Source organism: Lutra lutra, chromosome 15 (genome assembly GCF_902655055.1).
Source record: "Lutra lutra chromosome 15, mLutLut1.2, whole genome shotgun sequence".
Classification (NCBI taxonomy): Eukaryota; Metazoa; Chordata; class Mammalia; order Carnivora; family Mustelidae; genus Lutra; species Lutra lutra.
This window is the reverse complement of record NC_062292.1, coordinates 30,418,628-30,445,355: the sequence shown is the minus strand read 5'-3', so window position 1 is coordinate 30,445,355 and position 26,728 is coordinate 30,418,628. Positions and strand designations below refer to the sequence as shown.

Genomic DNA, 26,728 nt, shown 5'->3' with positions numbered 1-26,728 from the left:
TAAAAAACAAAATCTTTAAAAAATAAAAAAATAAAATCTCTAAATTTGTTTTGCATTACAGCATTACAGGCTGCCCATCAAGATTCAGATTTTTTTCAATTATTAATCTTTATTTTAAACAATTCTATTTATTCATTTGAGAGAGACAGACAGAGACAGAGACAGCGCAAGCAGGGGGAGGGGCAGAGGGAGAAGCAGACCCCCAGCTGACCTGGGAGCAGGACGTGGGGCTCGATCCCAGGACCTGGAGATCATGACCTGAGACGAAGGTAGATGCTTAACCATCTGAACCACCCAGGCGCCCCTCTGTTCTTAATCTTTATCCCCAGATTATCATGCTACTGAATTCTGTGTATTTGATGTATGGTATTTGTTGTGGACCCAATTGTGTCTCACCCAAATGTATATGTCAAAGCTTGAACCCTGAACCCCTAGTGTGGGTATATTTGGGGGTGGGGACTATACAGAGGTGGATATCAATTAAGTGGGGCCACAATGGGGCCATAATCTGATAGCCCTGGTATCCTTATAAGAAGAGAAGGAGACCCCAGATCCCTCCTCCTCTTTGAATGCATGCACAGAAGAAAGGCATGTGGGGGCACAGCAGGCAGCCTGGGGGAGGGGATCTCACCAGAAACTATATTCCCTTGACCTTGGACACCCGGCATCCAGGACTGTGAGAAGATAAAATTCTCTTGTTTGGGCCACCAAAGTCTGTGACATTTTGTTACAGCAGTCGGAGCAGGCTAATACAGTAATAAATATAAAGCTTATCAAGAAAAAATTTAAAGTGGTTTATTGAATTTACATGCTTGATTGTATCACCCGGGAATAACTGAATACAGTGACTTAATCAATTTTTAAATTTAAATTTAAAACATTTAGATATGCTTCTAAAATGCTGTCTGAAATGCCAGACTTTCTCCCTAACATAGAGATACCAGCCCCGCCTGAACAAAAGATTTCTACGGAAATATTTCTCATTAATGCCATTTTTCTCAAACATTGACAATAACATTCTGTAATTATTTCAGAAATGATTCCTTACAAACTTCAAAGACCACCAAAATTCAATTTAAATTTCTCATTTTAAAATAAATTGTTACTCGGAGGGGGGTGGGAGGGCTGGGGGGGGCTGGGTGATGGACATTGGGGAGGGTATGTGCTGTGGTGAACACTGTGAATTGCGTAAGACTGATGAATCATAGACCTGTACTCCTGAAAAAAATAATGCATTATATGTTAATAAAAATAAAATAAAATAAATTATTACTATGCTTTTATGCAAAACACTGAAGTTTCATAGAAAATGAATATTTTACTGTCTTGATTCTCAAATAACTTGTTTTCTCCTTTCATGAGATATATGTTTTCCAATAAGTGGGATGATAGAGATTGGAGTGTATGTTTATATAGGTCGTACTTTCTCTTAAATGGCTGTTGAATAGTTCATGTTTGGAAATGCTCTATCATATTTAAGCAGACGGTGGCTAATGTTCATATTTTCAGGGCATTTTCTTAATATTTTTAGTCATTTTATCAACATTTCAAACATTTAAATTTAGCAGTTCTGTTCTTTCAAGTGCATTATTGTGTGAAACCGATCTCTGGATTGTTTTTCTTATTGAGAATTATAATCATCTTATGAAACCATGAGCTTTGGGAGAATGTGATCTGCCCTTAAACTCAGCACCGTTTGCCTCCCTGGCATCCATGAGATGCTCGTATTTTTGTTAAAAATGCTCAAATTAGGGGCGCCTGGCTAGCTGAGTGCGTTGAGCCTCCACCTTCAGGTCAGGTCATGATCTCAGGGTCCTGGGATGGAACCCCACATTGGGCTCTCTGCTTGGTGGGGACCTGCTTCCTCCTCTCTCTCTGCCTGTCTCTCTGCCTTCTTGTGATCTCTGTCAAATAAATAAAATCTTTAAAAAAATGCTCAAATTATTATGAAGTATGAGTTATTTTGTCGTAATTTCATGTATTGTGTAATTTTGTAGTAATTGTTGTGAGTGTGGGAGCTGGGCTGGCCTGGCTCGCAGCCGCAGAAGGGGCTCTGGACTGTGATTCACTACCAGTATCACTCCTCGTTCTCTGCAGACTCGGAAGATAGAGGTGGACCATATTTAAGTGAACAGTAACAAACAGATTCACATTTCATTTTCTTTCATCAGTTCACCTTTAATATTTTATATGTAAATTCTGAAATGCAGAAATACTGGAACACTGCATTTAGCCTTTGCACAAACATAGTGACTGTTGGAGTTGGTGGCAGGTGAGGGCCAGGGAGAGATCTGGGAGTCAAGAGCTGGTGCACCCTGGGACACACGAGCCTGTCTTGGTGTGCTCACCACGGACTCTTGTCACAGCTTCTGACAATTGGCCTGAATGGATGAGTTTCACTTAGAACTTCATTATTTATTAATTTTCCCATCCATAACCACAACCGTTATGATATTTACCAATCAGAACAGAAGCTTTCAAGACAACCAGACCATCCCTGCTGCAGTTATACTAGTGAATTTTGGCTGAATACAACTGCGAGGTGGAAAGTTGAAGATCTCAGAAGTCAAAGATCTTTCCGGTTCTGGAGAGATTCTGGGAGACCCCCCTCTAGGGTGAGACGAGAGGGGAGAATGACTCTGCCAATGACCAGGAGGAGGTGGGGAGCAATGTCTTGTAGACGGGAAGGAGGCTGAAGTTGGGGTTCTGGAAGAGAGGGGACCCCTCTATGCTGTTTGACCCCCATGACTCGGGGAGGGGGCAAGACCTCACAGACACAGCTGTGTGGTGCCCAGGAAGGGTGCACCTGGGCATAGGGGCTCCCAGCACTCCAGCTAGGAGGGAGCAGAAGGCCAGAGGTCAGAGGACCCAGGGCCAGGCCAGCTGGGATGGCAGCAGGAAGCAGGGTGGGCAGATGACAAGTGGCAGAGAGAGGATCTGCCCAGTGTTTGGTGGAGGGCAGCCCCCTAGATCTCATGGGGAGCCCCGGCGAACGTGATACTGAATTCCTTGCTAGTCAAGTGGGAAGAGGACACACAGTTAGATTTCAGTTATTTTAAAGAAAATGAAGAGGGGATTGATCCAGTACTCTCAAGTTAGCTCGTCCACCAAGTGCACGTGTGCCACCCAAGTGGACATGGTCCAGGGACAAGCCAGCTCACAGAGATGGAGGCACGCACAGCAACAGACAGGGGCTTCCTGAATACGGTCACTGTGCTCAGCATGGAGCTCTCAATGGCAGGCGTTCAGCTTAGAAAAATTAGTGTTGGATAAATTACACGAAAGAAAATGGTTAAAAAATCCTAAGGGTGAGAGATGCCTCGAGGGAAAATCTTTACATTCTGTGTGGAACAAACGAGCTATAAAATACAATTTGGGACAACCAGGAAGCACGTGTGGCAAAATATTGATGGTTGTGGAATGTGGGTGATATGGAGGAGAATGTTCACTCTACCCCTCTACACATTTGAAAAAAATTTTAAATATATATTTTTTAAATTTTTTATTTTTTCAGCATAACAGTATTCATTATTTTTGCACCACACCCAGTGCTCCATGCAATCCGTGCCCTCTACAATACCCACCACCTGGTGCCCCCAACCTCCCACCCCCCACCCCTTCAAAATTCTCAGATCGTTTTTCAGAGTCCATAGTCTCTCATGGTTCACCTCCCCTTCCAATTTCCCTCAACTCCCTTCTCCTCTCCATCTCCCCTTGTCCTCCATGCTATTTGTTATGCTCCACAAATAAGTGAAACCATATGATAATTGACTCTCTCTGCTTGACTTATTTCACTCAGCATAATCTCTTCCAGTCCCGTCCATGTTGCTACAGAACTTGGGTATTCATCCTTTCTTTTTTCTTTTTTTTTTTTTTTTACAGCTTTATAAACATATATTTTTATCCCCAGGGGTACAGGTCTGCGAATCGCCAGGTTTACACACTTCACAACACTCACCATAGCACATACCCTCCCCAATATCCATAACCCCACCCCTCTCCTAACCCCCTCCCCCCATCAACCCTCAGTTTGTTTTGTGAGATTAAGAGTCACTTATGGTTTGTCTCCCTCCCAATCCCATCTTGTTTCATTTACTCTTCTCCTACCCCCTCAACCCCCCATGTTGCATCTCCTCTCCCTCATATCAGGGAGATCATAGGATAGTTGTCTTTCTCCGATTGACTTATTTCGCTAAGCATGATACCCTCTAGTTCCATCCACGTCGTCGCAAATGGCAAGATTTCATTTCTTTTGATGGCTGCATAGTATTCCATTGTGTATATATACCACATCTTCTTTATCCATTCGTCTGTAGATGGACATCTAGGTTCTTTCCATAGTTTGGCTATTGTAGACATTGCTGCTATAAACATTCGGGTGCACGTGCCCCTTCGGATCACTACGTTTGTATCTTTAGGGTAAATACCCAGCAGTGCAATTGCAGGGTCATAGGGTAGTTCTATTTTCAACATTTTGAGGAACCTCCATGCTGTTTTCCAGAGTGGTTGCACCAGCTTGCATTCCCACCAACAGTGTAGGAGGGTTCCCCTTTCTCCGCATCCTCGACAGCATCTGTCATTTCCTGACTTGTTAATTTTAGCCATTCTGACTGGTGTGAGGTGATATCTCATGGTGGTTTTGATTTGTATTTCCCTGATGCCAAGTGATATGGAGCACTTTTTCATGTGTCTGTTGGCCATCTGGATGTCTTCTTTGCAGAAATGTCTGTTCATGTCCTCTGCCCATTTCTTGATTGGATTATTTGTTCTTTGGGTGTTGAGTTTGCTAAGTTCTTTATAGATTTTGGACACTAGCCCTTTATCTGATATGTCATTTGCAAATATCTTCTCCCATTCTGTCAGTTGTCTTTTGGTTTTGTTAACTGTTTCCTTTGCTGTGCAAAAGCTTTTGATCTTGATAAAATCCCAAAAGTTCATTTTTGCCCTTGCTTCCCTTGCTTTTGGTGATGTTCCTAGGAAGATGTTGCTGCGGCTGAGGTCGAAGAGGTTGCTGCCTGTGTTCTCCTCGAGGATTTTGATGGATTCCTTTCTCACATTGAGATCCTTCATCCATTTTGAGTCTATTTTCGTGTGTGGTGTAAGGAAATGATCCAATTTCATTTTTCTGCATGTGGCTGTCCAATTTTCCCAACACCATTTATTGAAGAGGCTGTCTTTTTTCCATTGGACATTCTTTCCTGCTTTGTCGAAGATGAGTTGACCATAGAGTTGAGGGTCCATTTCTGGGCTCTCTATTCTGTTCCATTGATCTATGTGTCTGTTTTTGTGCCAGTACCATGCTGTCTTGATGATGACAGCTTTGTAATAGAGCTTGAAGTCCGGAATTGTGATGCCACCAACTTTGGCTTTCTTTTTCAATATTCCTTTGGCTATTCGAGGTCTTTTCTGGTTCCATATAAATTGTAGGATTATTTGTTCCATTTCTTTGAAAAAAATGGATGGTACTTTGATAGGAACTGCATTAAATGTGTAGATTGCTTTAGGTAGCATAGACATTTTCACCATATTTATTCTTCCAATCCAGGAGCATGGAACATTTTTCCATTTCTTTGTGTCTTCCTCAATTTCTTTCATGAGTACTTTATAGTTTTCTGAGTACAGATTCTTAGTCTCTTTGGTTAGGTTTATTCCTAGGTATCTTATAGTTTTGGGTGCAATTGTAAATGGGATGGACTCCTTAATTTCTCTTTCTTCTGTCTTGTTGTTGGTGTAGAGAAATGCAACTGATTTCTGTGCATTGATTTTATATCCTGACACTTTACTGAATTCCTGTACAAGTTCTAGCAGTTTTGGAGTGGAGTCTTTTGGGTTTTCCACATATAGTATCATATCATCTGCGAAGAGTGATAGTTTGACTTCTTTGCCGATTTGGATGCCTTTAATTTCCTTTTGTTGTCTGATTGCTGAGGCTGGGACTTCTAGTACTATGTTGAATAGCAGTGGTGATAACGGACATCCCTGCCGTGTTCCCGACCTTAGCGGAAAAGCTTTAAGTTTTTCTCCTCTTTGATAATATTTTTTTATTATTTTATTATATTATTTTAATATTTTTCTTCTCTTTGATAATATTGAGGTATGTGCCCTCTATCCCTACACTTTGAAGAGTTTTGATCAGGAAGGGATGCTGTACTTTGTCAAATGCTTTTTCAGCATCTATGGAGAGTATCATATGGTTCTTGTTCTTTCTTTTATTAATGTGTTGTATCACATTGATTGATTTGCGGATGTTGAACCAACCTTGCAGCCCTGGAATAAATCCCACTTGGTCGTGGTGAATAATCCTTTTAATGTACTGTTGAATCCTATTGGCTAGTATTTTGGCGAGAATTTTTACATCTGTGTTCATCAAGGATATTGGTCTGTAGTTCCCTTTTTTGTTGGGATCCTTGTCTGGTTTTGGGATCAAGGTGATGCTGGCCTCATAAAATGAGTTTGGAAGTTTTCCTTCCATTTCTATTTTTTGGAACAGTTTCAGGAGAATAGGAATTAGTTCTTCTTTAAATGTTTGGTAGAATTCCCCCGGGAAGCCGTCTGGCCCTGGGCTTTTGTTTGTTTGGAGATTTTTGATGACTGTTTCAATCTCCTTACTGGTTATGGGTCTGTTCAGGCTTTCTATTTCTTCCTGGTTCAGTTGTGGTAGTTTATATGTCTCTAGGAAAGCATCCATTTCTTCCAGATTGTCAAATTTGTTGGCGTAGAGTTGCTCATAGTATGTTCTTATAATTGTCTGTATTTCTTTGGTGTTCGTTGTGATCTCTCCTCTTTCATTCATGATTTTATTTATTTGGGTCCTTTCTCTTTTCTTTTTGATAAGTCTGGCCAGGGGTTTATCAATCTTATTAATTCTTTCAAAGAACCAGCTCCTAGTTTCGTTGATTTGTTCTATTGTTTTTTTGGTTTCTATTTCATTGATTTCTGCTCTGATCTTTATGATTTCTCTTCTCCTGCTGGGTTTAGGGTTTCTTTCTTGTTCTTTCTCCAGCTCCTTTAGGTGTAGGGTTAGGTTGTGTACCTGAGACCTTTCTTGTTTCTTGAGAAAGGCTTGTACCGCTATATATTTTCCTCTCAGGACTGCCTTTGTTGTGTCCCACAGATTCTGAACCGTTGTGTTTTCATTATCATTTCTTTCCATGAATTTTTTCAATTCTTCTTTAATTTCCTGGTTGACCCATTCATTCTTTAGAAGGATGCTGTTTAGTCTCCATGTATTTGGGTTCTTTCCAAATTTCCTCTTGTGATTGAGTTCTAGCTTTAGAGCATTGTGGTCTGAAAATATGCAGGGAATGATCCCAATCTTTTGATACCGGTTGAGACCTGATTTAGGACCAAGAATGTGATCTATTCTGGAGAATGTTCCATGTGCACTAGAGAAGAATGTGTATTCTGTTGCTTTGGGATGAAATGTTCTGAATATATCTGTGATGTCCATCTGGTCCAGTGTGTCATTTAAGGCCTTGATTTCCTTGTTGATCTTTTGCTTGGATGATCTGTCCATTTCAGTGAGGGGAGTGTTAAAATCCCCTACTATTATTGTATTCTTGTCGATGTGTTTCTTTGATTTTGTTATTAATTGGTTTATATAGTTGGCTGCTCCCACGTTAGGGGCATAGATATTTAAAATTGTTAGATCTTCTTGTTGGACAGTTCCTTTGAGTATGATATAGTGTCCTTCCTCATCTCTTATTATAGTCTTTGGCTTAAAATCTAATTGATCTGATATAAGGACTGCCACTCCTGCTTTCTTCTGATGTCCATTAGCATGGTAAATTCTTTTCCACCCCCTCACTTTAAACCTGGAGGTGTCTTCGGGTTTAAGATGAGTTTCTTGTAGGCAACATATAGATGGGTTTTGTTTTTTTATCCATTCTGATACCCTGTGTCTTTTGATTGGGGCATTTAGCCCATTAACATTCAGGGTAAGTATTGAGAGATATGAATTTAGTGCCATTGTATTGCCTGTAAGGTGACTGTTATTGTATATTGTCTCTGTTTCTTTCTGATCTACTACTTTTAGGGTCTCTCTTTGCTTAGAGGACCCCTTTCAATATTTCCTGTAGAGCTGGTTTGGTGTTTGCAAATTCTTTCAGTTTTTGTTTGTCCTGGAAGCTTTTAATCTCTCCTTCTATTTTCAATGATAGCCTAGCTGGATATAGTATTCTTGGCTGCATGTTTTTCTCATTTAGTACTCTGAATATATCATGCCAGCTCTTTCTGGCCTGCCAGGTCTCTGTGGATAAGTCTGCTGCCAATCTAATATTTTTACCATTGTACGTTACAGACTTCTTTTCCCGGGCTGCTTTCAGGATCTTTTCTTTGTCACTAAGACTTGTAAATTTTACTATTAGGTGACGGGGTGTGGACCTATTCTTATTGATTTTGAGGGGGGTTCTCTGAACCTCCTGGATTTTGATGCTTGTTCCCTTTGCCATATTGGGGAAATTCTCTCCAATAATTCTCTCCAATATACCTTCTGCTCCCCTCTCTGTTTCCTCTTCTTCTGGAATCCCAATTATTCTAATGTTGTTTCGTCTTATGGTGTCACTTATCTCTCGAATTCTCCCCTCGTGGTCCAGTAGCTGTTTGTCCCTCTTTTGCTCAGCTTCTTTATTCTCTGTCATTTGGTCTTCTATATCGCTAATTCTTTCTTCTGCCTCATTTATCCTAGCAGTGAGAGCCTCCATTTTTGATTGCACCTCATTAATAGCTTTTTTGATTTCAACTTGGTTAGATTTTAGTTCTTTTATTTCTCCAGAAAGGGCTTTTATATCTCCCGAGAGGGTTGCTTTAATATCTTCCATGCCTTTTTCAAGCCTGGCTAGAACCTTGAGAATCGTCATTCTGAACTCTATATCTGACATATTACCAATGTCTGTATTGATTAGGTCCCTAGCCTTTGGTACTGCCTCTTGTTCTTTTTTTTGTTGTGAATTTTTCCGCCTTGTCATTTTGTCCAGATAAGAGTTTATGAAGGAGCAAGTAAAATACTAAAAGGGTGGCAACAACCCCAGGAAAATATGCTTTAGCCAAATCAGAAGAGATCCCGAATTGTGAGGGGGGGGAGAAAGGGGATAAAAAGGGGTTCAGAAAGAAAGAAAGAAAAAAAAAGAAACTATTAAAAAAAAGAAAGCCGATAAAGAAAAAATATAAAAAGAGGAAAAAAAAATATATATTAGATAAACTATTTAAAAAACGTTAAAAAAAGAAAACGGTAAAAGTTAAAAAAAATTTAGCAGAAGAAGAGAAAAAGAAAAAAAAATTGAAAAAGAAAAAAAATTAAATTAACTGCAAGGCTAAAAAATCATGGGGAGAAAGCCATGAGTTCCGTGCTTTGCTTTCTTCTCCTCTGGAATTCCGCCGCTCTCCTTGGTAGGTGAACTTGGTCCTGGCTGGGTTTCCCGTTGATCTTCTGGGGGAGGGGCCCATTGTAGTGATTCTCAAACGTCTTTGCCCCAGGCGGAGTTGCACCGCCCTTACCCGGGGCCGCGCTGAGTCATCCGCTCGGGTTCGCTTTCGGGAGCTTTTGTTCCCTGAGCGCTTTCCGTAGAGTCCGGAGGGTGGGAATGAAGATGGCGGCCTCCCGGTCTCCGGCCCGGAGGAGCCGAGAGCCCAGGGCCCCACTCCTCAGTGCGCCCTCAGAGAACAGCGCCCAATGACTCCCGTCACCCCGGCCTCCTGCCGTGCTCCGAGCTGACCGAGCCTGCGACCGGTTCAAGGCAACCCTGAGCTGAGAGTCACTCCTCGGCTCTGTCTCTGTAGCCGGCTTCCCCGTTCTAATACCGGTAAGCTCTGCGACACTCAGACACCCCCCATCCTTCTGCGACCCTGCGGGACCTGAGGCCGCGCTTACCCCGCCTGGGCTTCACCCCAGTTAAGCCTCTGGAGTGATGTCCCTCAGCAGAACAGACTTTTAAAAGTCCTGATTTTGCTCCGTTGCTCCGCCGCTCGCCGGGAGCCGGCCCCTCCCCCCGCGGTCTATCTTCCTGTCGCTTTGGATTCACTTTTCCGCCAGTCCTACCTTGCAGAAAGTGGTTGATTTTCTGTTTCTAGAATTGCTGTTCTTCTTCTCTTCAATCTCCCGTTGGATTTGTAGGTGTTTGCAATCTTTAGATAAGCTATTTAGCTGATCTCCCGCTACCCGAAGTAGTCTCAGCTGCTACTTCTCCGCCATCTTGGTGCCAACCCAAAAATTTTAAATATTTTACTCATTTAGAGAGTGTGCACACAAGTTGGGGAGGGGCAAAGGGAGAGGGAGAAGCAGACTCCCCGCTGAACACGGAACTGAGGGTTCATCCAAGGACCCTGAGATCATGACCTGAGCCGAAATCAAGAGTCAGACTGACTGAGCCACCCAGGTGCCCCTACACTGGAAAGTTTTATGAGTGAAAATCCCACTAATGGGTAGGGAAGAAATGTGAACATCCAAAAAGTCCACCCAAAACCTTTTTTTCTTTGCCTTACTATTTGATAAAGGCCAGAATGAGAAAAGACTCATCTCAGACTCACTTGCAATAAGGGATGGCAGCTGAGTGTCCGAATTCTGGCCAATCAAATGGAAGAGATCCCTCAGGAGGATTTCCATTACTTTCCGAAAAAAAAAAAAAAAATGCCTTCGTGGGCTGAAATCTTTTGGCTCTTTTCTTTTGTCCTGCCCGCAACATGGATGGAGATGCAGCAACATTTTTGTGACCATGAGAACCAAATCCACGTGCTAAGCATAGTAAGTCAGGAAGGTAAAAGGAGTTGGGGACAGTAATGGTGTCAAGGAGCTGCTATACCAGCCCTGAACTGATTATCTGATTTCCTCTTGCATCAGGAAAACATCCACCCTCCAACATTAAACCATGGTATCAGTTAAGAATTGTGATGGGGCACCTGGGTGGCTCAGTGGGTTAAGCCTCTGTCTTCGGCTCAGGTCATGATCTCAGGGTCCAGAGATCGAGCCCCACTTTGGGCTCTCTGATCAGCGGGGAGCCTGCTTCCCCCCCTCTCTCTGCCTGCCTCTCTGCCTACTTGTGATCTCTCTCTCTGTCATATAAATATATAAAATCTTAAAAAAAAAAAGAATTGTGTTTACCTGTAAGAGAATTCCTTACTCTCGTGCCTTAAAAAAAGTCAGAAGTTTTATTGTCTCACATTGTAAGAAGCCAGAGAATAGGAAATTCAGGGCTGGTTTGGTGGCTCTGTCATGTTGTCAATGGTACTTCCTCCATCTTTTTAGCTTTTCCATTCTTAATATGTTGATTTCTTCCTCATTGTCACAATATGGCTTCTGTACCTCCCTATATCATATCTGCATTCCAGGCAAAGAAAAGTGTATATCTCCTGAGCTCAAACAGTGTCAAATGGCTGCTTGTGGCTGCATGGTGGCTAGGAAAAAAAATAAATAAATAAAGCAATTGCCTTTTCAATGTCTACAGTTGGTGAAACAATGTAGGTTGGTCTCTCAACATCCTTTCCTCAATACTTTTTCTCCTGCCTTCCTCTACCATGTCACGGGCAGTTCTCCTCCCTCTTCCAGCCCTCCCTTGTGAAGGAGTTATTTATAACCTCACCAATGAGGCTGGGAATCTTTCAAGTCCCTGACAGTTCTCACCACCACTAAATAACATTTGTTGAATTAATAAACTGTAACTGCGAGCGGTTCTTATTTTCTGAGATTCTACTACCCCAGATAATTCTGCAATTGAAGACACAAGATAAAGTAGGGCTGGGGAAAGCTCAAGAAAAACAGAGGCTAAAGTATGTATGGAACTTTGAAAGTCAGAGTGGTAGGATAATGGATTCAATTTTTGTTTGCTTGATATTTTATTTTGATGTAGACACTCCTGATTCCAGTAATGCTGGGCTAGATCATTCAGACCAATCCTCCCACTAAAAACAATTTAAAAAGCCGAATAAAGTCTAAAAACATCTTCTGAAAAGCACCAAAGACTTACCCAGAGTAAGGAATTACTGCAGCCAAATTCTGAGAGTGGGCGAGATCCACAGCCGTTGATTTAGCACTGGGAGACAGTTTTGCCCCTCGGCAAAAGATTAGCATTTGCTAATCTGGAGGAAGGGTAGGAGTCTGAATTACGATTTTAGTGCTTTGTAGGGCTTTGGGGCAAAAGCCAAATTCCAAGGACTAGGAGGGCTTGGGGCTTGATAACCACTTGCTTTGCTTGGATATCTAAAAGGACCACTCCTTGTGAATAAGGGTGAATTGAGAAAACCAGCCCTGAAACAGATGATGGTCTTCTGGTTACCCTAGAAAATCTCAAACCCTGCATTTGGAGCAAGAAAATTCTAGAATGTTCATGTCCCCCACTCACCTGGCAAAAGATGTAGAAAATCCTCCTTGGGGAAAGAGGACATCATCTTAGTCCTCGAATTTCTGCAAAGAACTTAAAAAAACAAAAAACAAAAAACCAAACCTGTTGACACACAATAAAAACCTTCTGGATATCAGAGGAGCGAGGACTCCACAAGCACGAGCCAGCAGAAGCAAGAGACAATAGATCAAACCTGAAGGAACTCAAAATACTGCAACGATCACATCTCCCTGTGATATTTTCTTACTGTTTTGGTGGCATACATAATTTGTATGGTATAATTACAACCTTAGTGACTGATGTAAAGGAATGGTTGATATACAATGAAAAGCAAACAGAGCTAGAAGGCAGCACAGCCCCATGGTGTCGATGGTGTCTGAGAGCGGCCAACTCTGGTGTCCGTTTTATCCTTTTTCATTTCCGTATTTTCCAAATTTTCTTGAACGAGAATTTTTACTAGAAGACATACAAGTAAAAGACAAAATGCTAAAGAGTGTAACCCAGAGTGGGGCTGGATTCACAGGTGCAAAACATCCTCAGTTGCCCAAGGTCCTGTGGCCAGAAGGGTGCCATACTTGGATGAAACCTCTGCTGCTTCTATCTTGAGATTCTTAAGAATTTTGAACAGGGAACTCTACATTTCCATTTTGTACTTGGCCTCCCCAGTCCTGCATAGCCAGCCCTCACCCAGAGGCAGTTGAATGCTGATCGGTGGACCCTCTGTCAACAGCCACTGGGCTGGTATGTTTTCTGTACTTCCCACTGAAGGGTGTCTAGTTTCCAAGTTGGAGGTGTGCCCACACAGCTGCAAGAACACGGAGGTATGGAGGAAAGCCCCCTGGGGCAGGAGCATGCAGGTCTCATACTCGCTCTGTCCTGGCGAGTCTAGGACTAGCTCTAAATCCTTCCGTCCATCCCCAGAGCCACTGGAGTCATAACTGTGCATGGCGATTAACACACCGGGCTCCGAATTGATCAACAACTATTTATTTTAGCATGCACTCTGCAAGACAGCAGGTGCTCTGAGACCCACTCTCACCATGTGCTGAAATGACTGGAAATCGCTTACAAAGGAAACATGGCACGTTTCCAAGATGCTGGGCCACTGGGGCAAAGTGTGCAGACTATAACCCTACCGCATACAGAACTACAGGCCCAGCACCCCCACCCAGGTTCTTTCCTCATGTTTCCATTTAACCCCTTGACATAGATTGGAGTAGGCGTAGCCACTTTTTTTCAGATAAGAAAACCAAGGTTTAAAGAGGTTAAAAGGGGCGCCTGGGTGACTCAGTGGGTTAAGCCTCTGCCTTCCGCTCAGGTCATGATCTAAGGGTCCTGGGATGGAGCTCCGTGTCGGGCTCTCTGCTCAGCAGGGAGCCTGCTTCCCCCTCTCTCTCTGCCTGCCTCTCTGCCTACTTGTGATCTCTCTCTGTGTGTCAAATAAAGAAATAAAAAATCTAAAAAAAAAAAAAAGAAGAAGTTAAGAATCTTTCACGAAGGGGTCCGACTCCAAAAGCGTATGCTCTGGACAGTTCCACTGGACCTACACCAATAATAGTCAACGTGGCTGCCTTTCAGCCCAGACAGGGTCTGGGCCTGCCAACCCCAAGTCAGACAGCAGGGTGAGGGGGCGCTCCAAGGGAAAGCCGTCCCTGGGGGACTTTGCAGGGGCTGGCGCAGCGCGGCCAACGCGGACCCACGTGAAGGGCACTACAGGAGCAGTGCTGGGGCCCAAGGGCTCATCCCGCGTCCCCAGCCACACAGGGCCGGCCCACTCGGGCGACGCTGCGAGCACCCGCGGCGGCGGCCGCTGCGGGGCGTGAGTACGCACGGTCCCCTCCCGCAGCTCCCACCTCCTCAGACGCACGTGTTCCGAGTCCCCGCCCGCGCCGCCTGCCGCAGGTGTCCTGGGAGAGGCGGGCGCGCACTGCGCGGGCGCCCCCGCCGAAGATCTCCAGGCGGCGGGGGGGTGGGGTGGGGGAGATGGGTGGGTGGGCGGTGCTCTCAGGAGCGGGAGCCCGGGGCCGAGGCACAGGCGGCCGCGGCGGTGACAGCAGCAGGTGGAGCGAGCTCCGAGGCGGGCGCGGCTCCGGGTCTGAAACCCGCCTCGGCGGCCGCCGGGAAGCAGGCAGGCCCGCGGGGCCCGGAGCCCTGCGCGCCGGGTCCAGCCTGGTTGCCGGAAAGGTCGGGTCGCCGCGCGGGGCTCCCGCGCCTGCGACCCCGCAAGACCTGTGCTCGCGGGAGGTAGCGCCCGCGGCTCTGGGATCTGGGAGGAGCTCGCGGGGCGGCGCGGGAGGGTACCGGGTGGCGCTCCCGCCTCTCCTCGGACTCGGGCGCGGGAAGCCGCGGCTCTTCGGGCGCAGGAGCTGGTCGCGCGGCCCTCGCCGGGTTTGCTTCGGAGGCTCTCTGGCTGCACTGGTCTGCACGAGTTCTCTACTGACTGGTTTCCTCGATTTGGGGACTGTTCCCGCCAGCGACGCCGGAGCACCCGGCCGTGAGTCCGCGGGCGGGCGGGCTGGTGTCCTCCCGACCGCAGCTTCGGGATCCCGGCGCTGACCGCCTCCCCTGACCCTCGAGGCTCCCCTGCTGGCCTGCCTCCTCCCAGCCTCCGGCCTCGACGCAAGGGTGTGGACCTAGCCTGCCCCTCTAGGAGGGAGGGCGGTCCTCGAGTGGCGCTGGCCTCCGAGGACCTTCTTGGTGTGCGGCGGGACTGGGGTGCGCTTGGCCCCGCCGCTGGCCATGGCCTTCACTTTCGCTGCTTTCTGCTACATGCTGTCCCTGGTGCTGTGCGCCGCGCTCATCTTCTTCGCCATCTGGCACGTGAGTAACCGGCAGCGGCTTCTCTTTTTTTTTTAGTCCCGTTCCTCCCTTCCTTTCCCGCTTTCTCTTAAGTACACCTGACCGTGGAGCGAGGGGCGGACGGCGCCAGCCGCCGCGCACCTACGGGCTGGACCCTCGGCCGGCCCGGTCCCGGGTCAGGGGGACAGTTAGGGGCATCCCGAGTCCGCGGCGCGCGCGCCTTTGGCGCCCGGCTGCTGGCGGGGGGCGGAGGGAGCCCTGGTCCCCGGCGAGGCCCCAGTGCTGGGCCCGCGGCGGCGCCCCCGCCTACCCTGCTCCTCCCTACCCGCGGAGAGCGAAGGAGCGACTCCGCGGCCGTCCCGGCAATTAGTCGAGTAGCTGTAACAACTAAACATTGAAAATGTCAGCGTCTGCGGTGGGTTGCGTTTAGACACGTTTGGAGACAAAACGGAGACACCACGGTAGCGCCGTTGGAGAGGGCGCGCAGCGAGCGGGGCCTGGAGGAGACGGGACCAGCGGCGGGGATCGCCTGTCCCGTGGGGGAGAGGCCCCTGCGGGCCACGAGTTTCCCCCTCCTCCGCTGTCTCGGGGCCCAGCCACCAAGTCGCTGCAAGGCGGACTCCCCGCTCCAGCGTCCCGCGGTCCTTCCCAGGCTGCGCCCGGCTGGGAGCAGTGGAGGTGGGCCCCGGTTCAGAAGGTGCAGTGGGGGTCTAGGACATGCAGCACTTCTGCATAAGGGGAGGAGGAGGCCGCAGTACAGATCGGTGCCACACTTGGCAAGCCCAGTGCTCCCAGGGGCCCCTTCTTTGAGGGCCCCTTGCCCTCGCCAGTGGGGAGCTGGTGGGTAGAAGAACAGCGGAGGTCTGGAGTTCCAGACTGAGCCCGCAGATTGCAACCTCATGGACCCGCGAGTCTGGGGGCGGACAGGGACCCTGGTAGGGGTTCCTGGAGGCTGGTCTCTGTCTCGGACCAGCCTTCCAGAGCTCGTGTGCAGGGGCAGTTGCCCCACGGGAAGAGCTGCAGGCTGGGTGGGATGCTGGTGTTTCCTAGGGGCGATTTCTGGAGTGAGAGGATTTATCTCAAGAACGAACTAAGCTAGAGCAGGTCCTGTTACAGGGCTTCCCAGGAGTGAGGAGAAGAAACAGGTTAACACTTCCTTTCACATCCCCAAAGTGAGAGTTGACCTAGGTGGTCCCCAGGCTTCCTCTTGCGTCTAGACTGTGCAAGTCTGTGAATCAGTTGGTTTAGGAAGGTGGGGGAGCGTTGGAGAAGAAATTCAGACACAGGAATTTCGGGGCTGATCAAAAAATCGGGCGGTGAAAGTGATGGGATTTTGTGGTCTCTCCTCTGTCCCCGGATTCTGGGTCTAATTCTTTCTGCAGAAAGGAGCTTAGGGGTTGTTGACGTTGTTAAGGGAGAATGAAACTCTACCTAATTTAGAATAAATAGGGGTGCAGAACAGATCACACCCAATTAGTGCCGCACGTACCTGCCCGTGTGTTTCAATGGAGCTTTCTGTTTCCCCGGATCTGGGGAGTTATTCGGATTCCAGAAGGCTAACAACTCCCCTTTTCGGCAATACTTCAGGCGCTGTTTCTTTATGTTCTTTTCTTGGCCAGAGGGTGGCGGGTAGCTGAGAGCTCCATCAAACTGTCAGCCCCAGGAGCAGAGCAGGTAACCAGCAAGAAGAATTTCCTCTCCCTCAGGGGAAGATAATAAATAATTCAAGAGCAGATTAATTAAGTGGATGGTGTGTGCAGCTGGTTGACCTGTGAATCGAAGCTGGCCGGTGGGTTGATTCCCGGCAGCCTCCGTTCAGGTTCCAGGCGCGCACCCCCTTGTCCGGGGAGTAGTCGAATGCTGGCGGGTCCTGACCAGGTTCCCAGTGGGAGTGTCGTGTCAAGATTCCAGTTTCTGATAATAAAAAGAACCTGTGCTCTTTGAATTCCGATTATGAAGAGCGTGGCCAAGTCTCCAGCTTCTGTTCTTTCCTGTATATTTTCCTTCCCGCTGCCTCGGAATCAAACAGCCCAGAGCCTCCCCATGTTGACTTGGCTCCCAAGCATTGAAAGGGGAAATCGATGCACATGTGGTGTGTGTGGGTGTTGCCTATAGGGGGGTAATTACTTCCATGAAAGTTTAGGCTGTGCGTTTGCTTTGCTGGCTTCTTATCTTCCTTATATATATTTTTTGATCTGATAAGCCATATTGATTGCTTAGCTTATGCTAACATCCCCAGAGAATACAAGGTGCACTTAGCAATATACTACAGTTAAAAAGCCTGCCAGTCGCCGTGTGTTGGTTGTAAGACAGGAGGACGGCACCTTTTTCTTACTTAATGATACACGCCTTCCTAGAGGGAATGATAGTAAGTTGCCACTTAGGGACCGAGTCCCGCCAGCCAGTTCTAGGCACTCAGTGAGGACCTGTCACATGTCCCTCTAGGTGTTTACTTCCCCTGGAGGCCCAGGGGAAAGGGGGATGTGGCCATATCCACATTGCTTTCAAGTCTTGTGTTTTACTTTGAAAATTTATTTGCATCTGTTTTCAAATGAAAGGAATTTGAATGGCAGATTAATTTTTTTATCAACCACTATTTGCCACATTTGGAACATTTAGAATAAAAGTGAGGGTGTGATTTTATTTTGGGGTGTGTGTGTGTGTGTTTGTGTGTGTTTGGCTTTGTGTGCCTTCAGGCACATGGCTTCTGCCCCTGGCAGTCCTGCATTCCTCATTTTATAGATCCAGGAACTGTGGATCAGAGAGGTTATGAAACTTGCCCGAGGTTGCACAGCTGGTGTGTGCTGGAGCTGGGATTTGAGCTGCGTCTGAGCCTGGTGTGCCCATGTTGTCTTTCTAACGCAAGTCACTATCTTTGGCTTGTTTAACTTTGATAATAGTAGCTAATGTTTTTACACAGTGGATTACCTTTCTGTATAAATGAAATATTTGGGTCCAGAATATCTGATTGGAGTTATAACAACAGAAATGACTGACACATTATATATCCTTTTAAAAAAGAGGAGATCCTATTTCAGTCTTTAAAAAACTAGTATTTCTGCTTATAAAATGATACAGGTTTCTGCCGAAAAATTTGAACTATACATATATGGAACAAAGTCACCATTAATCATGTTCTCCAGAAAAGATTTGGGGGTTTATTCTTCCAAACATAACATATCCATGTATCTTAAAAAATTGCATATGGATGTTTAGGAGGAAGCAAGGTGTTCTGAAGAGTTTCAGATGGGAAGTGATTTCTCTTTCCAAACGATATAAAATGAACAGTGTTTACTGACAAGAGCACACTAGCTCTGCCTTGGCTGGGCCTTTTGCAGACGGTCGCATTTATATAAATATAGATGAAACCATTCTTGGATCAAAGACCCATTTCAGGTTTTTAGCTTTCAAAGTTTTTTTTTTTTTTTTTTTTTTCATTTTTTATTTAAATACACAGAGTCACTTGTAAGGCCTCTGAATTTTGACAAGATACAAATAAAATGAATTCCTGATAACATTTCTTTGGACGTCTGGCAGCATTTGCTGTGGGAGGGCCTGCAGGGGCCCCAGCAGATGATAACAGCACGTATTGACGTGACGCAGTTTTGCTGGGCAGGACGGCGTCCTGGTGGAGCCCCGTGGCCAGTCCCAGCCTGCCACAGATCCCGCCCCGGGGACCTGGTGCTCCTCTCAGTCTCTCCTCTTTTCCATCTGGAGAAAGGACGTAGTTGACGTGATGTGGTGGGCTGTCTGGGGCTGGACTAGCCTGGCTTTGGAGGACTCCACTTTGGTCTGCTCAGCAGGCGGAGCTGAGAGGTCAGCGACGCTCCCTTCTGCCTGGGACGTCCCGTGCCCTCTGGCATAGAGACGCCCGACGTGGGGTGCGGAAGGAAGCTCCCCCCATCAGGGTCCCCCTCGTTCTCCAGAGCTGAAGGGCACTGCAGGGCTTGTGCAAGGGGCTCAGCAAATAACCCCGGGATGATTTCTTGTTCTCTTCTAGCTGACATGGTGACTCATTTCTGAATTGGCTTCTGGCTACTTCTCTGGGACTGTTCCCTGGGTGGTTTGAGCACATGCATTTTCTGCAGTAGCCTGGCCTTTTGGAACCCTGGAATTTGTTGCTTTTACAACAGAAGACTGGCCACGAGCAGGGGTGTGAGGGCCCATCTCGAACCTAGCGGTTCTCTTGTGGGGCATAGCCTGGGGACGAGTGCTGGCTGTTCCTGGAGAGCTCGCCTTCAGTAAGGGGTGACATCGGTGCTGCCTCATGTCTCCTGGCTATTGGCTGGGGTCTCCTGCAACTACCCCATACAGGATGGCCTCCAGCCTCTGGTTTGTCCCCTGCCCCCACTCAGGCTGGAGAGAGGAAGGAGAGTGCAGAATTCAGGGAGGCACCGGCCCCTATCCCCACTGCTTGGTGAAGTTCGGGGCCTGGTTGGGTGGGATGTTGGGAGGGGGGCACTATGACATTTGACTTTGAGGTCAGTGTTCCTGAACAGACAGTAAAGGCAGAGACTGTTGGGAAGCCTTTGCCAGGTAACGCCTGAAGCCAGCTGGGCAGAGTCCCCTCCTGAATCACGAGGCCTGGTGACCTGGCTTCACTCCTGTCCAGCACCTGTACCCCTGCCCACGGCTCTGCACGGGGGTCACCCCTACGCTCACCTTCTGCTGCTCCCCCTCCCAGTATGTCAGCAAACCAGTTCCCCTGGCACCCCGCTCCCCTAGAAATGTGCTGGGCGGTTAGAGCCCTTGCCAGCTCTCCCTGGGCTGTCATTCTGTCTCTGTTGGCCACTCCCCTAGGGTCTTGCCAGGCCCTGGCATCTGTCACAGTCTTGGGCCTCCTCTGTGTCTCCCACCTTTCCAGGGGAGGGGGCAGGGCCCTCCACACTCTGTTGTTTGGTTGAGGCCCCGTGTGACCGGGACCGTTTCCTGTGTTCCACCCTGCGCCCCCTGACCTCACCGACCTCCAGCCAGCTCTCACCATGGCTCTTGGCCCCTTGTGCCCACGGTCCCCTAGGAAACCCCTGTCTGCCGTCTGCCTGTGCCCAGGGCTGCTGGAGTGGGTGATGTATGGCTCAGTCCCGGACCTCCAGCAGGCTCCTGGCCGGGTCTTTCAGCTCTAGTGATGCTGTTCCAGATCCTTGGCGTTTCCCCAGAGCCCCCAAAGCCCCATACCCTCTCTCAGACTTCAGTCCCAGTTGACAGAGAAGGTGGGGTTACTGGCAGGGACACCTGGGCACCTCACCCGTCCCTGAGCTGCTGAGTCTGCCAGCACTGGTCTCCTTCCCTCTTGGACTCAGAAGCGTCTCTCCCGTCGGGAGGCCAGCCCCTCCCCTGTGGGCTCCCCGGGGACATCACCCATCACGGCTTCCAGCCCCTGTGTCCTCAGCTGCTGCCCTCCGCTGGTCCATCCTCGGTGTCCCTGAGCTCACGGGCCAGCTGCTTTGTGCTGGACCCTCACGATGCTGCCGGCCTCTTCCTTCTCAGACTGGTTTTGCCTCCCCGTTCCCTCTTTATTCTTGTAGCAAATGTTCAAAAGCACCAAGACTGAAAAGCCTTCTGCTCCTGCCATCCAGAATCAGCAAATGTTAGCGTTTTGCCACTTGAGTGTCTTAACCACCTTATTTAAGGCAATGTGTTTTCCCGTTGGCTCCGCCTCGCGCCCCGCCTATTCTTGGCTCTGCTCTCGGCAAAAGCTCTGGTGGCCAGTCTCCCAGTGCCATTCAGGGCTCCCCTGTGGCCTCTCCGTGGCCTTGGGCTCAGGTGACCAGTTTCCCAGTGCCATACAGGACTCCTCCGTGGTGTGTCCGTGGCCTCGAGGTGCTGGCCCACATCCTCCTTGTGGCTCTTCCTCCCTTGTCCCCATCCCAAAGTGCCAGTGCCCTTGACCCCGTAGATCGTGTATGGGGCTGCCTGCCCCACAGCCTGGGTCGTGCCCTCCTCCACCACAGTGATCTGCCTGCGGTGCCCATCTTTCCCCTGTTAGCATCCGCTCCTATCTGTTTGCCTCTGGCTGCCCCACGTACACCTGGCCCAGGCCCTCTCCTGCCCTTTCTCAGGATGCATGCCCCTTCTGGAGCAGCACCCTTGGTTAAATCTCACCGGAATGACTTCCCTGTCCCAGCTTCTAGGAGCGACCTTTCGAGCTCCTCATGTCATCCTCATACTAAACACTTTTTCTGGCTGCTAGGGCCTGCAGGGTCCGGGCCTAGGTCACGCTTTGACCACTTGGCTTCAGTGTTCCTGACATTCTCAGCTTCTTGTAGTTCCTAGCACGGGCTGTCCTGCAGCTCAGCAGAGCTCAGCGGCTCTGCCCTGTCCCAGCCTCTGTCCTCGGTGATGCCTGGCTGTCTTGGTCCCTGACCCCGCCATGCTGGTGCCCTGGTCTGAGCCCCTCTGTTGCACTCGTCCCCAGGGATTGCTTTGGATTGTTAGTCCTTCTGGGGCAGGAACTACCACCCTCACTTGTAGCCTGAGGTGCCCCCTACCTTCCACAGAAGTGTCCCCATGGTCAGAGCCCAGAGAGGGTAGAAGACACAAATCCAGGATCTGGGTGATTGCCTGCACCAGCCAAGGCCCGTAGACTCTTCCTCAGTGAATGGTTTCCCCGATTTACCTGGTTACAGCAGTCATCTGGGTGCTTATTAAAAGTGCACTCATGGAGCCTGGCCAGGTGGTAGGAGCACATCTAAGCTCAGCCTGGCATCCCTGGGGTGGTGGAGACACTCGACGGGGCACCTAAGTCTGGAGGGCCACTCTGGGCTAGGATTCTGAACAGGAGAGGTGAGGAGGGAGGGAGCCATTGGAATGGGCTGTCAGACAGGATGATGTCGGCTGGGCTGATTTATGCATGGAGACAGCAGCACCACAGCGTCTGGGGACACCCATTTTTGATCAGCGGTGATGGTGAGATGCGCCATCCTCCCCTCCTGTGATGCCCGGGTGCAGATAGTCCCCTTGCAGCTTAGATATGGCATATCTGAGGTTCTAGCCTGATGTCTCTGCCGTTTGGATTCCTGGTGAGGGAGGTTGTCAGAAAGGGAGGTGGAGGGAGGTTGTCAGAAAGGGACAGGGGCTGTGTCCGTTTAGAGAAGAGGCCGAGTGTATCCTGCTCCAGCCCTGAGGCCGTGCATAGGACCTGTGCACCCAGCTCTGCGGGACGGGAAGTGGTTAGTATCTGGGATCGCTTGCAGCCGGGACCCCTGCATCCTAACATGGGGAACCGAGACTTGCCAGAACATCTTTTAGCAGCTCTTGGAATCTGATTAATTCCCATAAAGGTTACTGGAAGCTCCAAGTGCACAATTAAATCCTGAATTGGTCTCTGAATACCAATCTGGAACCTAACAATGAGGCTGACGAATATTTTTAATTTGACATAGAAGCGGCAAGCACGAGACATTCTTGCATGCTGAATAAAAAAAAGCCTGAACGAAAACCACTGCAAAAGATACAGAAATCAAGATGAAGCTGGGAGACGTTAATGAAATTGCTGACATTTCTGGGGGTTTGGGGTTCTGGGTGTTAGGACGTCCTGGTCTGGGTGGGGGGCTCCTGGCCAAAGGCATGGCAGGCTCACAGGAAGGTGCACATGGCTCCGCGTTCAGCGTCCATCTCACGCCCCACCCCACAGGTAGGGTAGGTCTTATGGCGCCCACCTGCGTGCTTTTCCCCCTCTTCCATCGTGGACCTAAGTTCCATGTGTTCTTCCACCGTGTGGGTCCTGTCTCGCCATGGTCAAGCCACTTGCTCTGGCCCAGCATGACGCCCAGGGAAGCTTGTGGGGCTCATCGGACCCTGCGCCTGCGTGACCGGGGCTGGCGCGCCGCTCGGGCTGCTGGCTCTGCTGTCAGTGAGGTCGATGCGGACGGAGGGCAGGCTCTGCCGTCCCCATCACACACCGTGGAACCTAGGAGGACGCGGTGAACAGGGGCAGAGCGCAGCTGCTTGGTGGCTCTGACAGTCACCTCTTTCTCTTCTTGTTTGGGTGGTGAGTCTAGAAGACCCTGGAAGAAGAGGTTGTCTATGGCTTCGGGGACGGTGGTGGCCGGCCACTTGAGGGTGTGGTGCAGCAAGCGCTGGCCTCGCTCCACCTGCTCCACACCAGGCCGACGCCACACAGTCCCAGGAGCACCAGCAGCCGGCGGGCATGCGCAGCCAGCGGGGGGATGGCTCGGCACCGCGGGCCCTGGCGCCCCCTTGGATGGGCCTTTGAGAACGGGGCCTCCCATCACCGCCCGACCCCCAGGCCATGCTTGCAAGTGAGGCGTGCCGTTTTCTCTCTCCAGGATCTGTGAGTCTCTGTCTTCCCAGAACCGGCACGGGGCCCCAGTCCAGGGTTCAGAGCCGGGCGGGGTGGACCTGTCCCCTGCCCTCATGGAACTATTTGGCCCAGACTCAGCCTGCCTGGTCGAGCTCCCCAAGTTTCTGGCCCATGGCTGGCCTTTCTCCACATCGGCCTGGCTGCCCAACCGGGAGATGGACCTTACCTGGCCTGGTGGTTTCTCCTTTAGTCACTGCCCTGCTCCTCTCATGTTTTAACTTCAATTTTTTTTTTTACTGTAGTAAAATATACGTCACATAGAATTGACTATTTTCCAGCCATGTTTAAGAGTACATCTCAGCGGCATTAAGTGTGTTCTCGTCATTCCGCCGCCATCCCTACTGTCCACTTCTAGAACTTTCTCATCCTCTCACCCTGTCATGAAACACTGACCCCCACCCTCAGTCTCCCATAGCCCTGGCGCGCCCGTCCCGCCATCATCCTGCCTGTCATCTCTGAATGTGGCTGCTCTCAGTGCCTTGTACAAGTGAGTCCTATCTGTCCATCTGGCTGCCTGGCTCATGAGCACGGTGCCCTGGAGACTCCTCCACGTGGGGGCAGTTGCCGTCTTGTTCCTTCTTGCGGCTGGAGAGCATCCAGTTGTCTGTCTTCCGATTTGCTCATCCCTTCCTCCGCTGGGTCCACCTGTGCTCTTTCTGGGAGCAGGTGGCCAGGGGTCTCTGCGTGCATACCCAGAAGCGGAGATGCGGGGTCCCGTGGGGATTCTCTTTACTTTCTGTGGTTCCCCTACTTCCACAGGCAAACCTCTCTCAGTCCTCAGCCTTGGCTGTGCGGGCTCTGGGCCCTGTCTTGACCTCTGGCCCCTGCCGGTGGCCTCTGTCTGCCTTCCTCCGGGACCGATGACAGCTACGACTGCCCCGGTGAACTCATGGGCTGAAATGCCCACTCCGTTTTGTTACGTTACTCTGGAGCCCTCAAGTCTTCTAGGCGAGTTGGTGAAAGACTATCTTTTCAAGTCTCAGCTTTGGGTCCTCATAGTCAGAAGTTGTAAGCGGCTCTTGGCTTTGCCAGGGAGAGGGCCCCAGGAGGCTTCCTCAGGAAGACACAACAGTATTTGTCTGAGAATGGGGACACACACCGGAGTGAAGATCCAGGGGATCTGGTGAAAATTTTGTTGTTCAATAAAACCCAACTTGCATTTCTGCTCTCACAAGGATGGGGGCCACAGAGGCTCGCTTGCCCTTGGTGGCTGCCAAGGATGGAGGGGAAGCCTGGGGGGGCTCACTGGGACTGGGAGGGGGCGCCACGGGGGGAGGGGACTGTCAGCTCATAAGCGATTCACAGAATGGCTTTATTTTCTAGCTCTCTTGAGCTACCTTGAGTCACAAAGGTGGTTTAAAAAAAATACACCACCCAGATTTATAAAAATGCCCTCTGTCTGTCTGTGTCTCTGTCTCTCACACACGCACACAGTTACCACCACCACCAAAAATATTCCATAGCAGGGACAAGCCCTCACTTCCCCGGCCAGACCTTCGGGGAGGATGGATTTGCTTTTCTCCGTTGCCCTGGGGGAAGGGTTCGTGGTGGATGTGGGGGGGCGACGAGTGCCTGTGTGCCCATTTGCAGTTTGGGCTGAGTGCCTTCGTGGGGGCAGTGGAGACATACACCTCCCCCGACTCTCTGTACCTGGGGGCTTGTGACCCAGAGCCCCAGCTGGAGCCTGCCTGCAGGTGGCCAATGCCTGGAACTACCCGAGTGTGGGCTGGGGTTGATGCCACCCGGCCAGACTGGGCTGTAACGGGTCCTTGGCGCTGGGTACACGTTTCAGACTGGATGATACCTGATGTCCAGCCTTCCCACTGCAGGAGGAACCGCAGGCCAGGGCACCAGGAATCCCTGTTGAATATGTCCCCCTCCTTCCATTCCTCTGGCTTTCCATTCATATTCTTTGTGGGATTGAGCCCAGCTCTGCACCGCCCCCCACAGGTGCTCCCGTGGGCTGGGTGCTCCAGGGCGTGTGGTGGGTGATGAGTCCGAGGCGTCAGGGGCTCCCAGGCCTTGACCGCTCTCTCCCTCCTTCCCGCCCTTCTTCCTCTCTTGCTTTTGACCTCCTTTTGTTCCTTCTTCTTGGCATGGAGCCTAGATCTGTCGGAGGCTGCACAATATTACTTAGCCCAGCTGGAGCGCCCCAGGGCTGGGAAGTTGCTGCCACCACATCCCTCCCCCGAGGCGAGAACTGCAGGCTGACATTTCCAGAGCAGCAGCCTTAGGTAACTCTGCTGTCGCGCCTGCCCGGGGTCCATTTGGACGCTCGGATCCAGCTCTCCTGCTGGGGAAAAGTGCAGGGGAGGAAAGCAGACTCTTGGAGCTGACTTCCTTTCTTTTTCTTATTGGCAACTGTTTCATGAACCCTAAAAAAAGAGTTGATAGCAACATAGCCAGCTAGCTATAGCAGCCCAGATGGTCCCCTATATAATAGAGACATTTGTCTCCTGGATAAAAAAAATATTTAAATGTGTTCTGTGAGCTTATTGAGAAAAGGAATTAGCAACAGCAGGGGTTGTGGGCACGGAGACAGCCCGGTGATTCGAGCCCCGTGGAGCGCAGAGATGAGGAAGGGGGAATTAGAGGTGTGAGGCCGGATGTGCGGGGAACCCTGAGCCGGCAAGAGACGGCTCCAGGGTGCCCGCCGCGCCCCTTGTCCCTCGGGCATGCTGTGGGCGGAGGGGCCTGTCCTGACGCGCGCATGCGGAGATCGGGCCCTGTGGCCCGAGGCACGGCCAGCTGGGGAGGCTTTGTGGCAGCTGTAGGCAGACCAGGGCCAAAGAGGACACGTTTGTGCCAACCGTTCAATTCTACACTGAACGGATAGACAGATGATCCCCTGCTTCCTTTCTGTGTGGTCGCTGGGAAATGGTGCAGGCCCCGTGAATCCCCTGGGCCTGCCCAAAACCCTCTCAGAGCTTTGATTGTTCCCACTGTCGCCTGTCCTGGGCAGGTCACTGGGTGGAGATCCTGCTGGAGATGGGACTTCTGAGCCGTGGTGGTGGTGGCCAAGAGCTGACGCCAGCAGCTTTGTGAGGAGGGAGGGCGCAGTGGCAGCCACGGAGCGGGAGCAAGGAGCGGTGGGAGTGGGGGCGGGGGGTGGGGGACGGTCTCTCAGAGCATGCAGAATTCTCATCTGGGGTTGGGATCGAACCAGATGCGTGGCACCTCGAGCCCCTTCATCATGACTGGAGCGTGACTTTCCCAGGATGCTGTTTCTTGGAGGATGCGGAGGGAAATGAGAGCTCGCCAGGAAAGCATGTGT

General features: G+C 49.8%; 1 protein-coding gene across 1 annotated transcript in view; it reads left to right on the top strand.

Annotated features, from left to right (window-relative positions):
- Positions 1-14,397: 14,397 nt before the first annotated feature.
- Positions 14,398-26,728, top strand: part of CNIH3 (cornichon family AMPA receptor auxiliary protein 3) — a 92,557-nt gene continuing 80,226 nt past the window's right edge. The window contains exon 1 of the mRNA XM_047705761.1: positions 14,398-15,152. Within this exon, the coding sequence (XP_047561717.1) occupies positions 15,072-15,152 (81 nt within the window). The 5' untranslated portion in view covers positions 14,398-15,071. The remainder of the gene's footprint in view (positions 15,153-26,728) is intronic.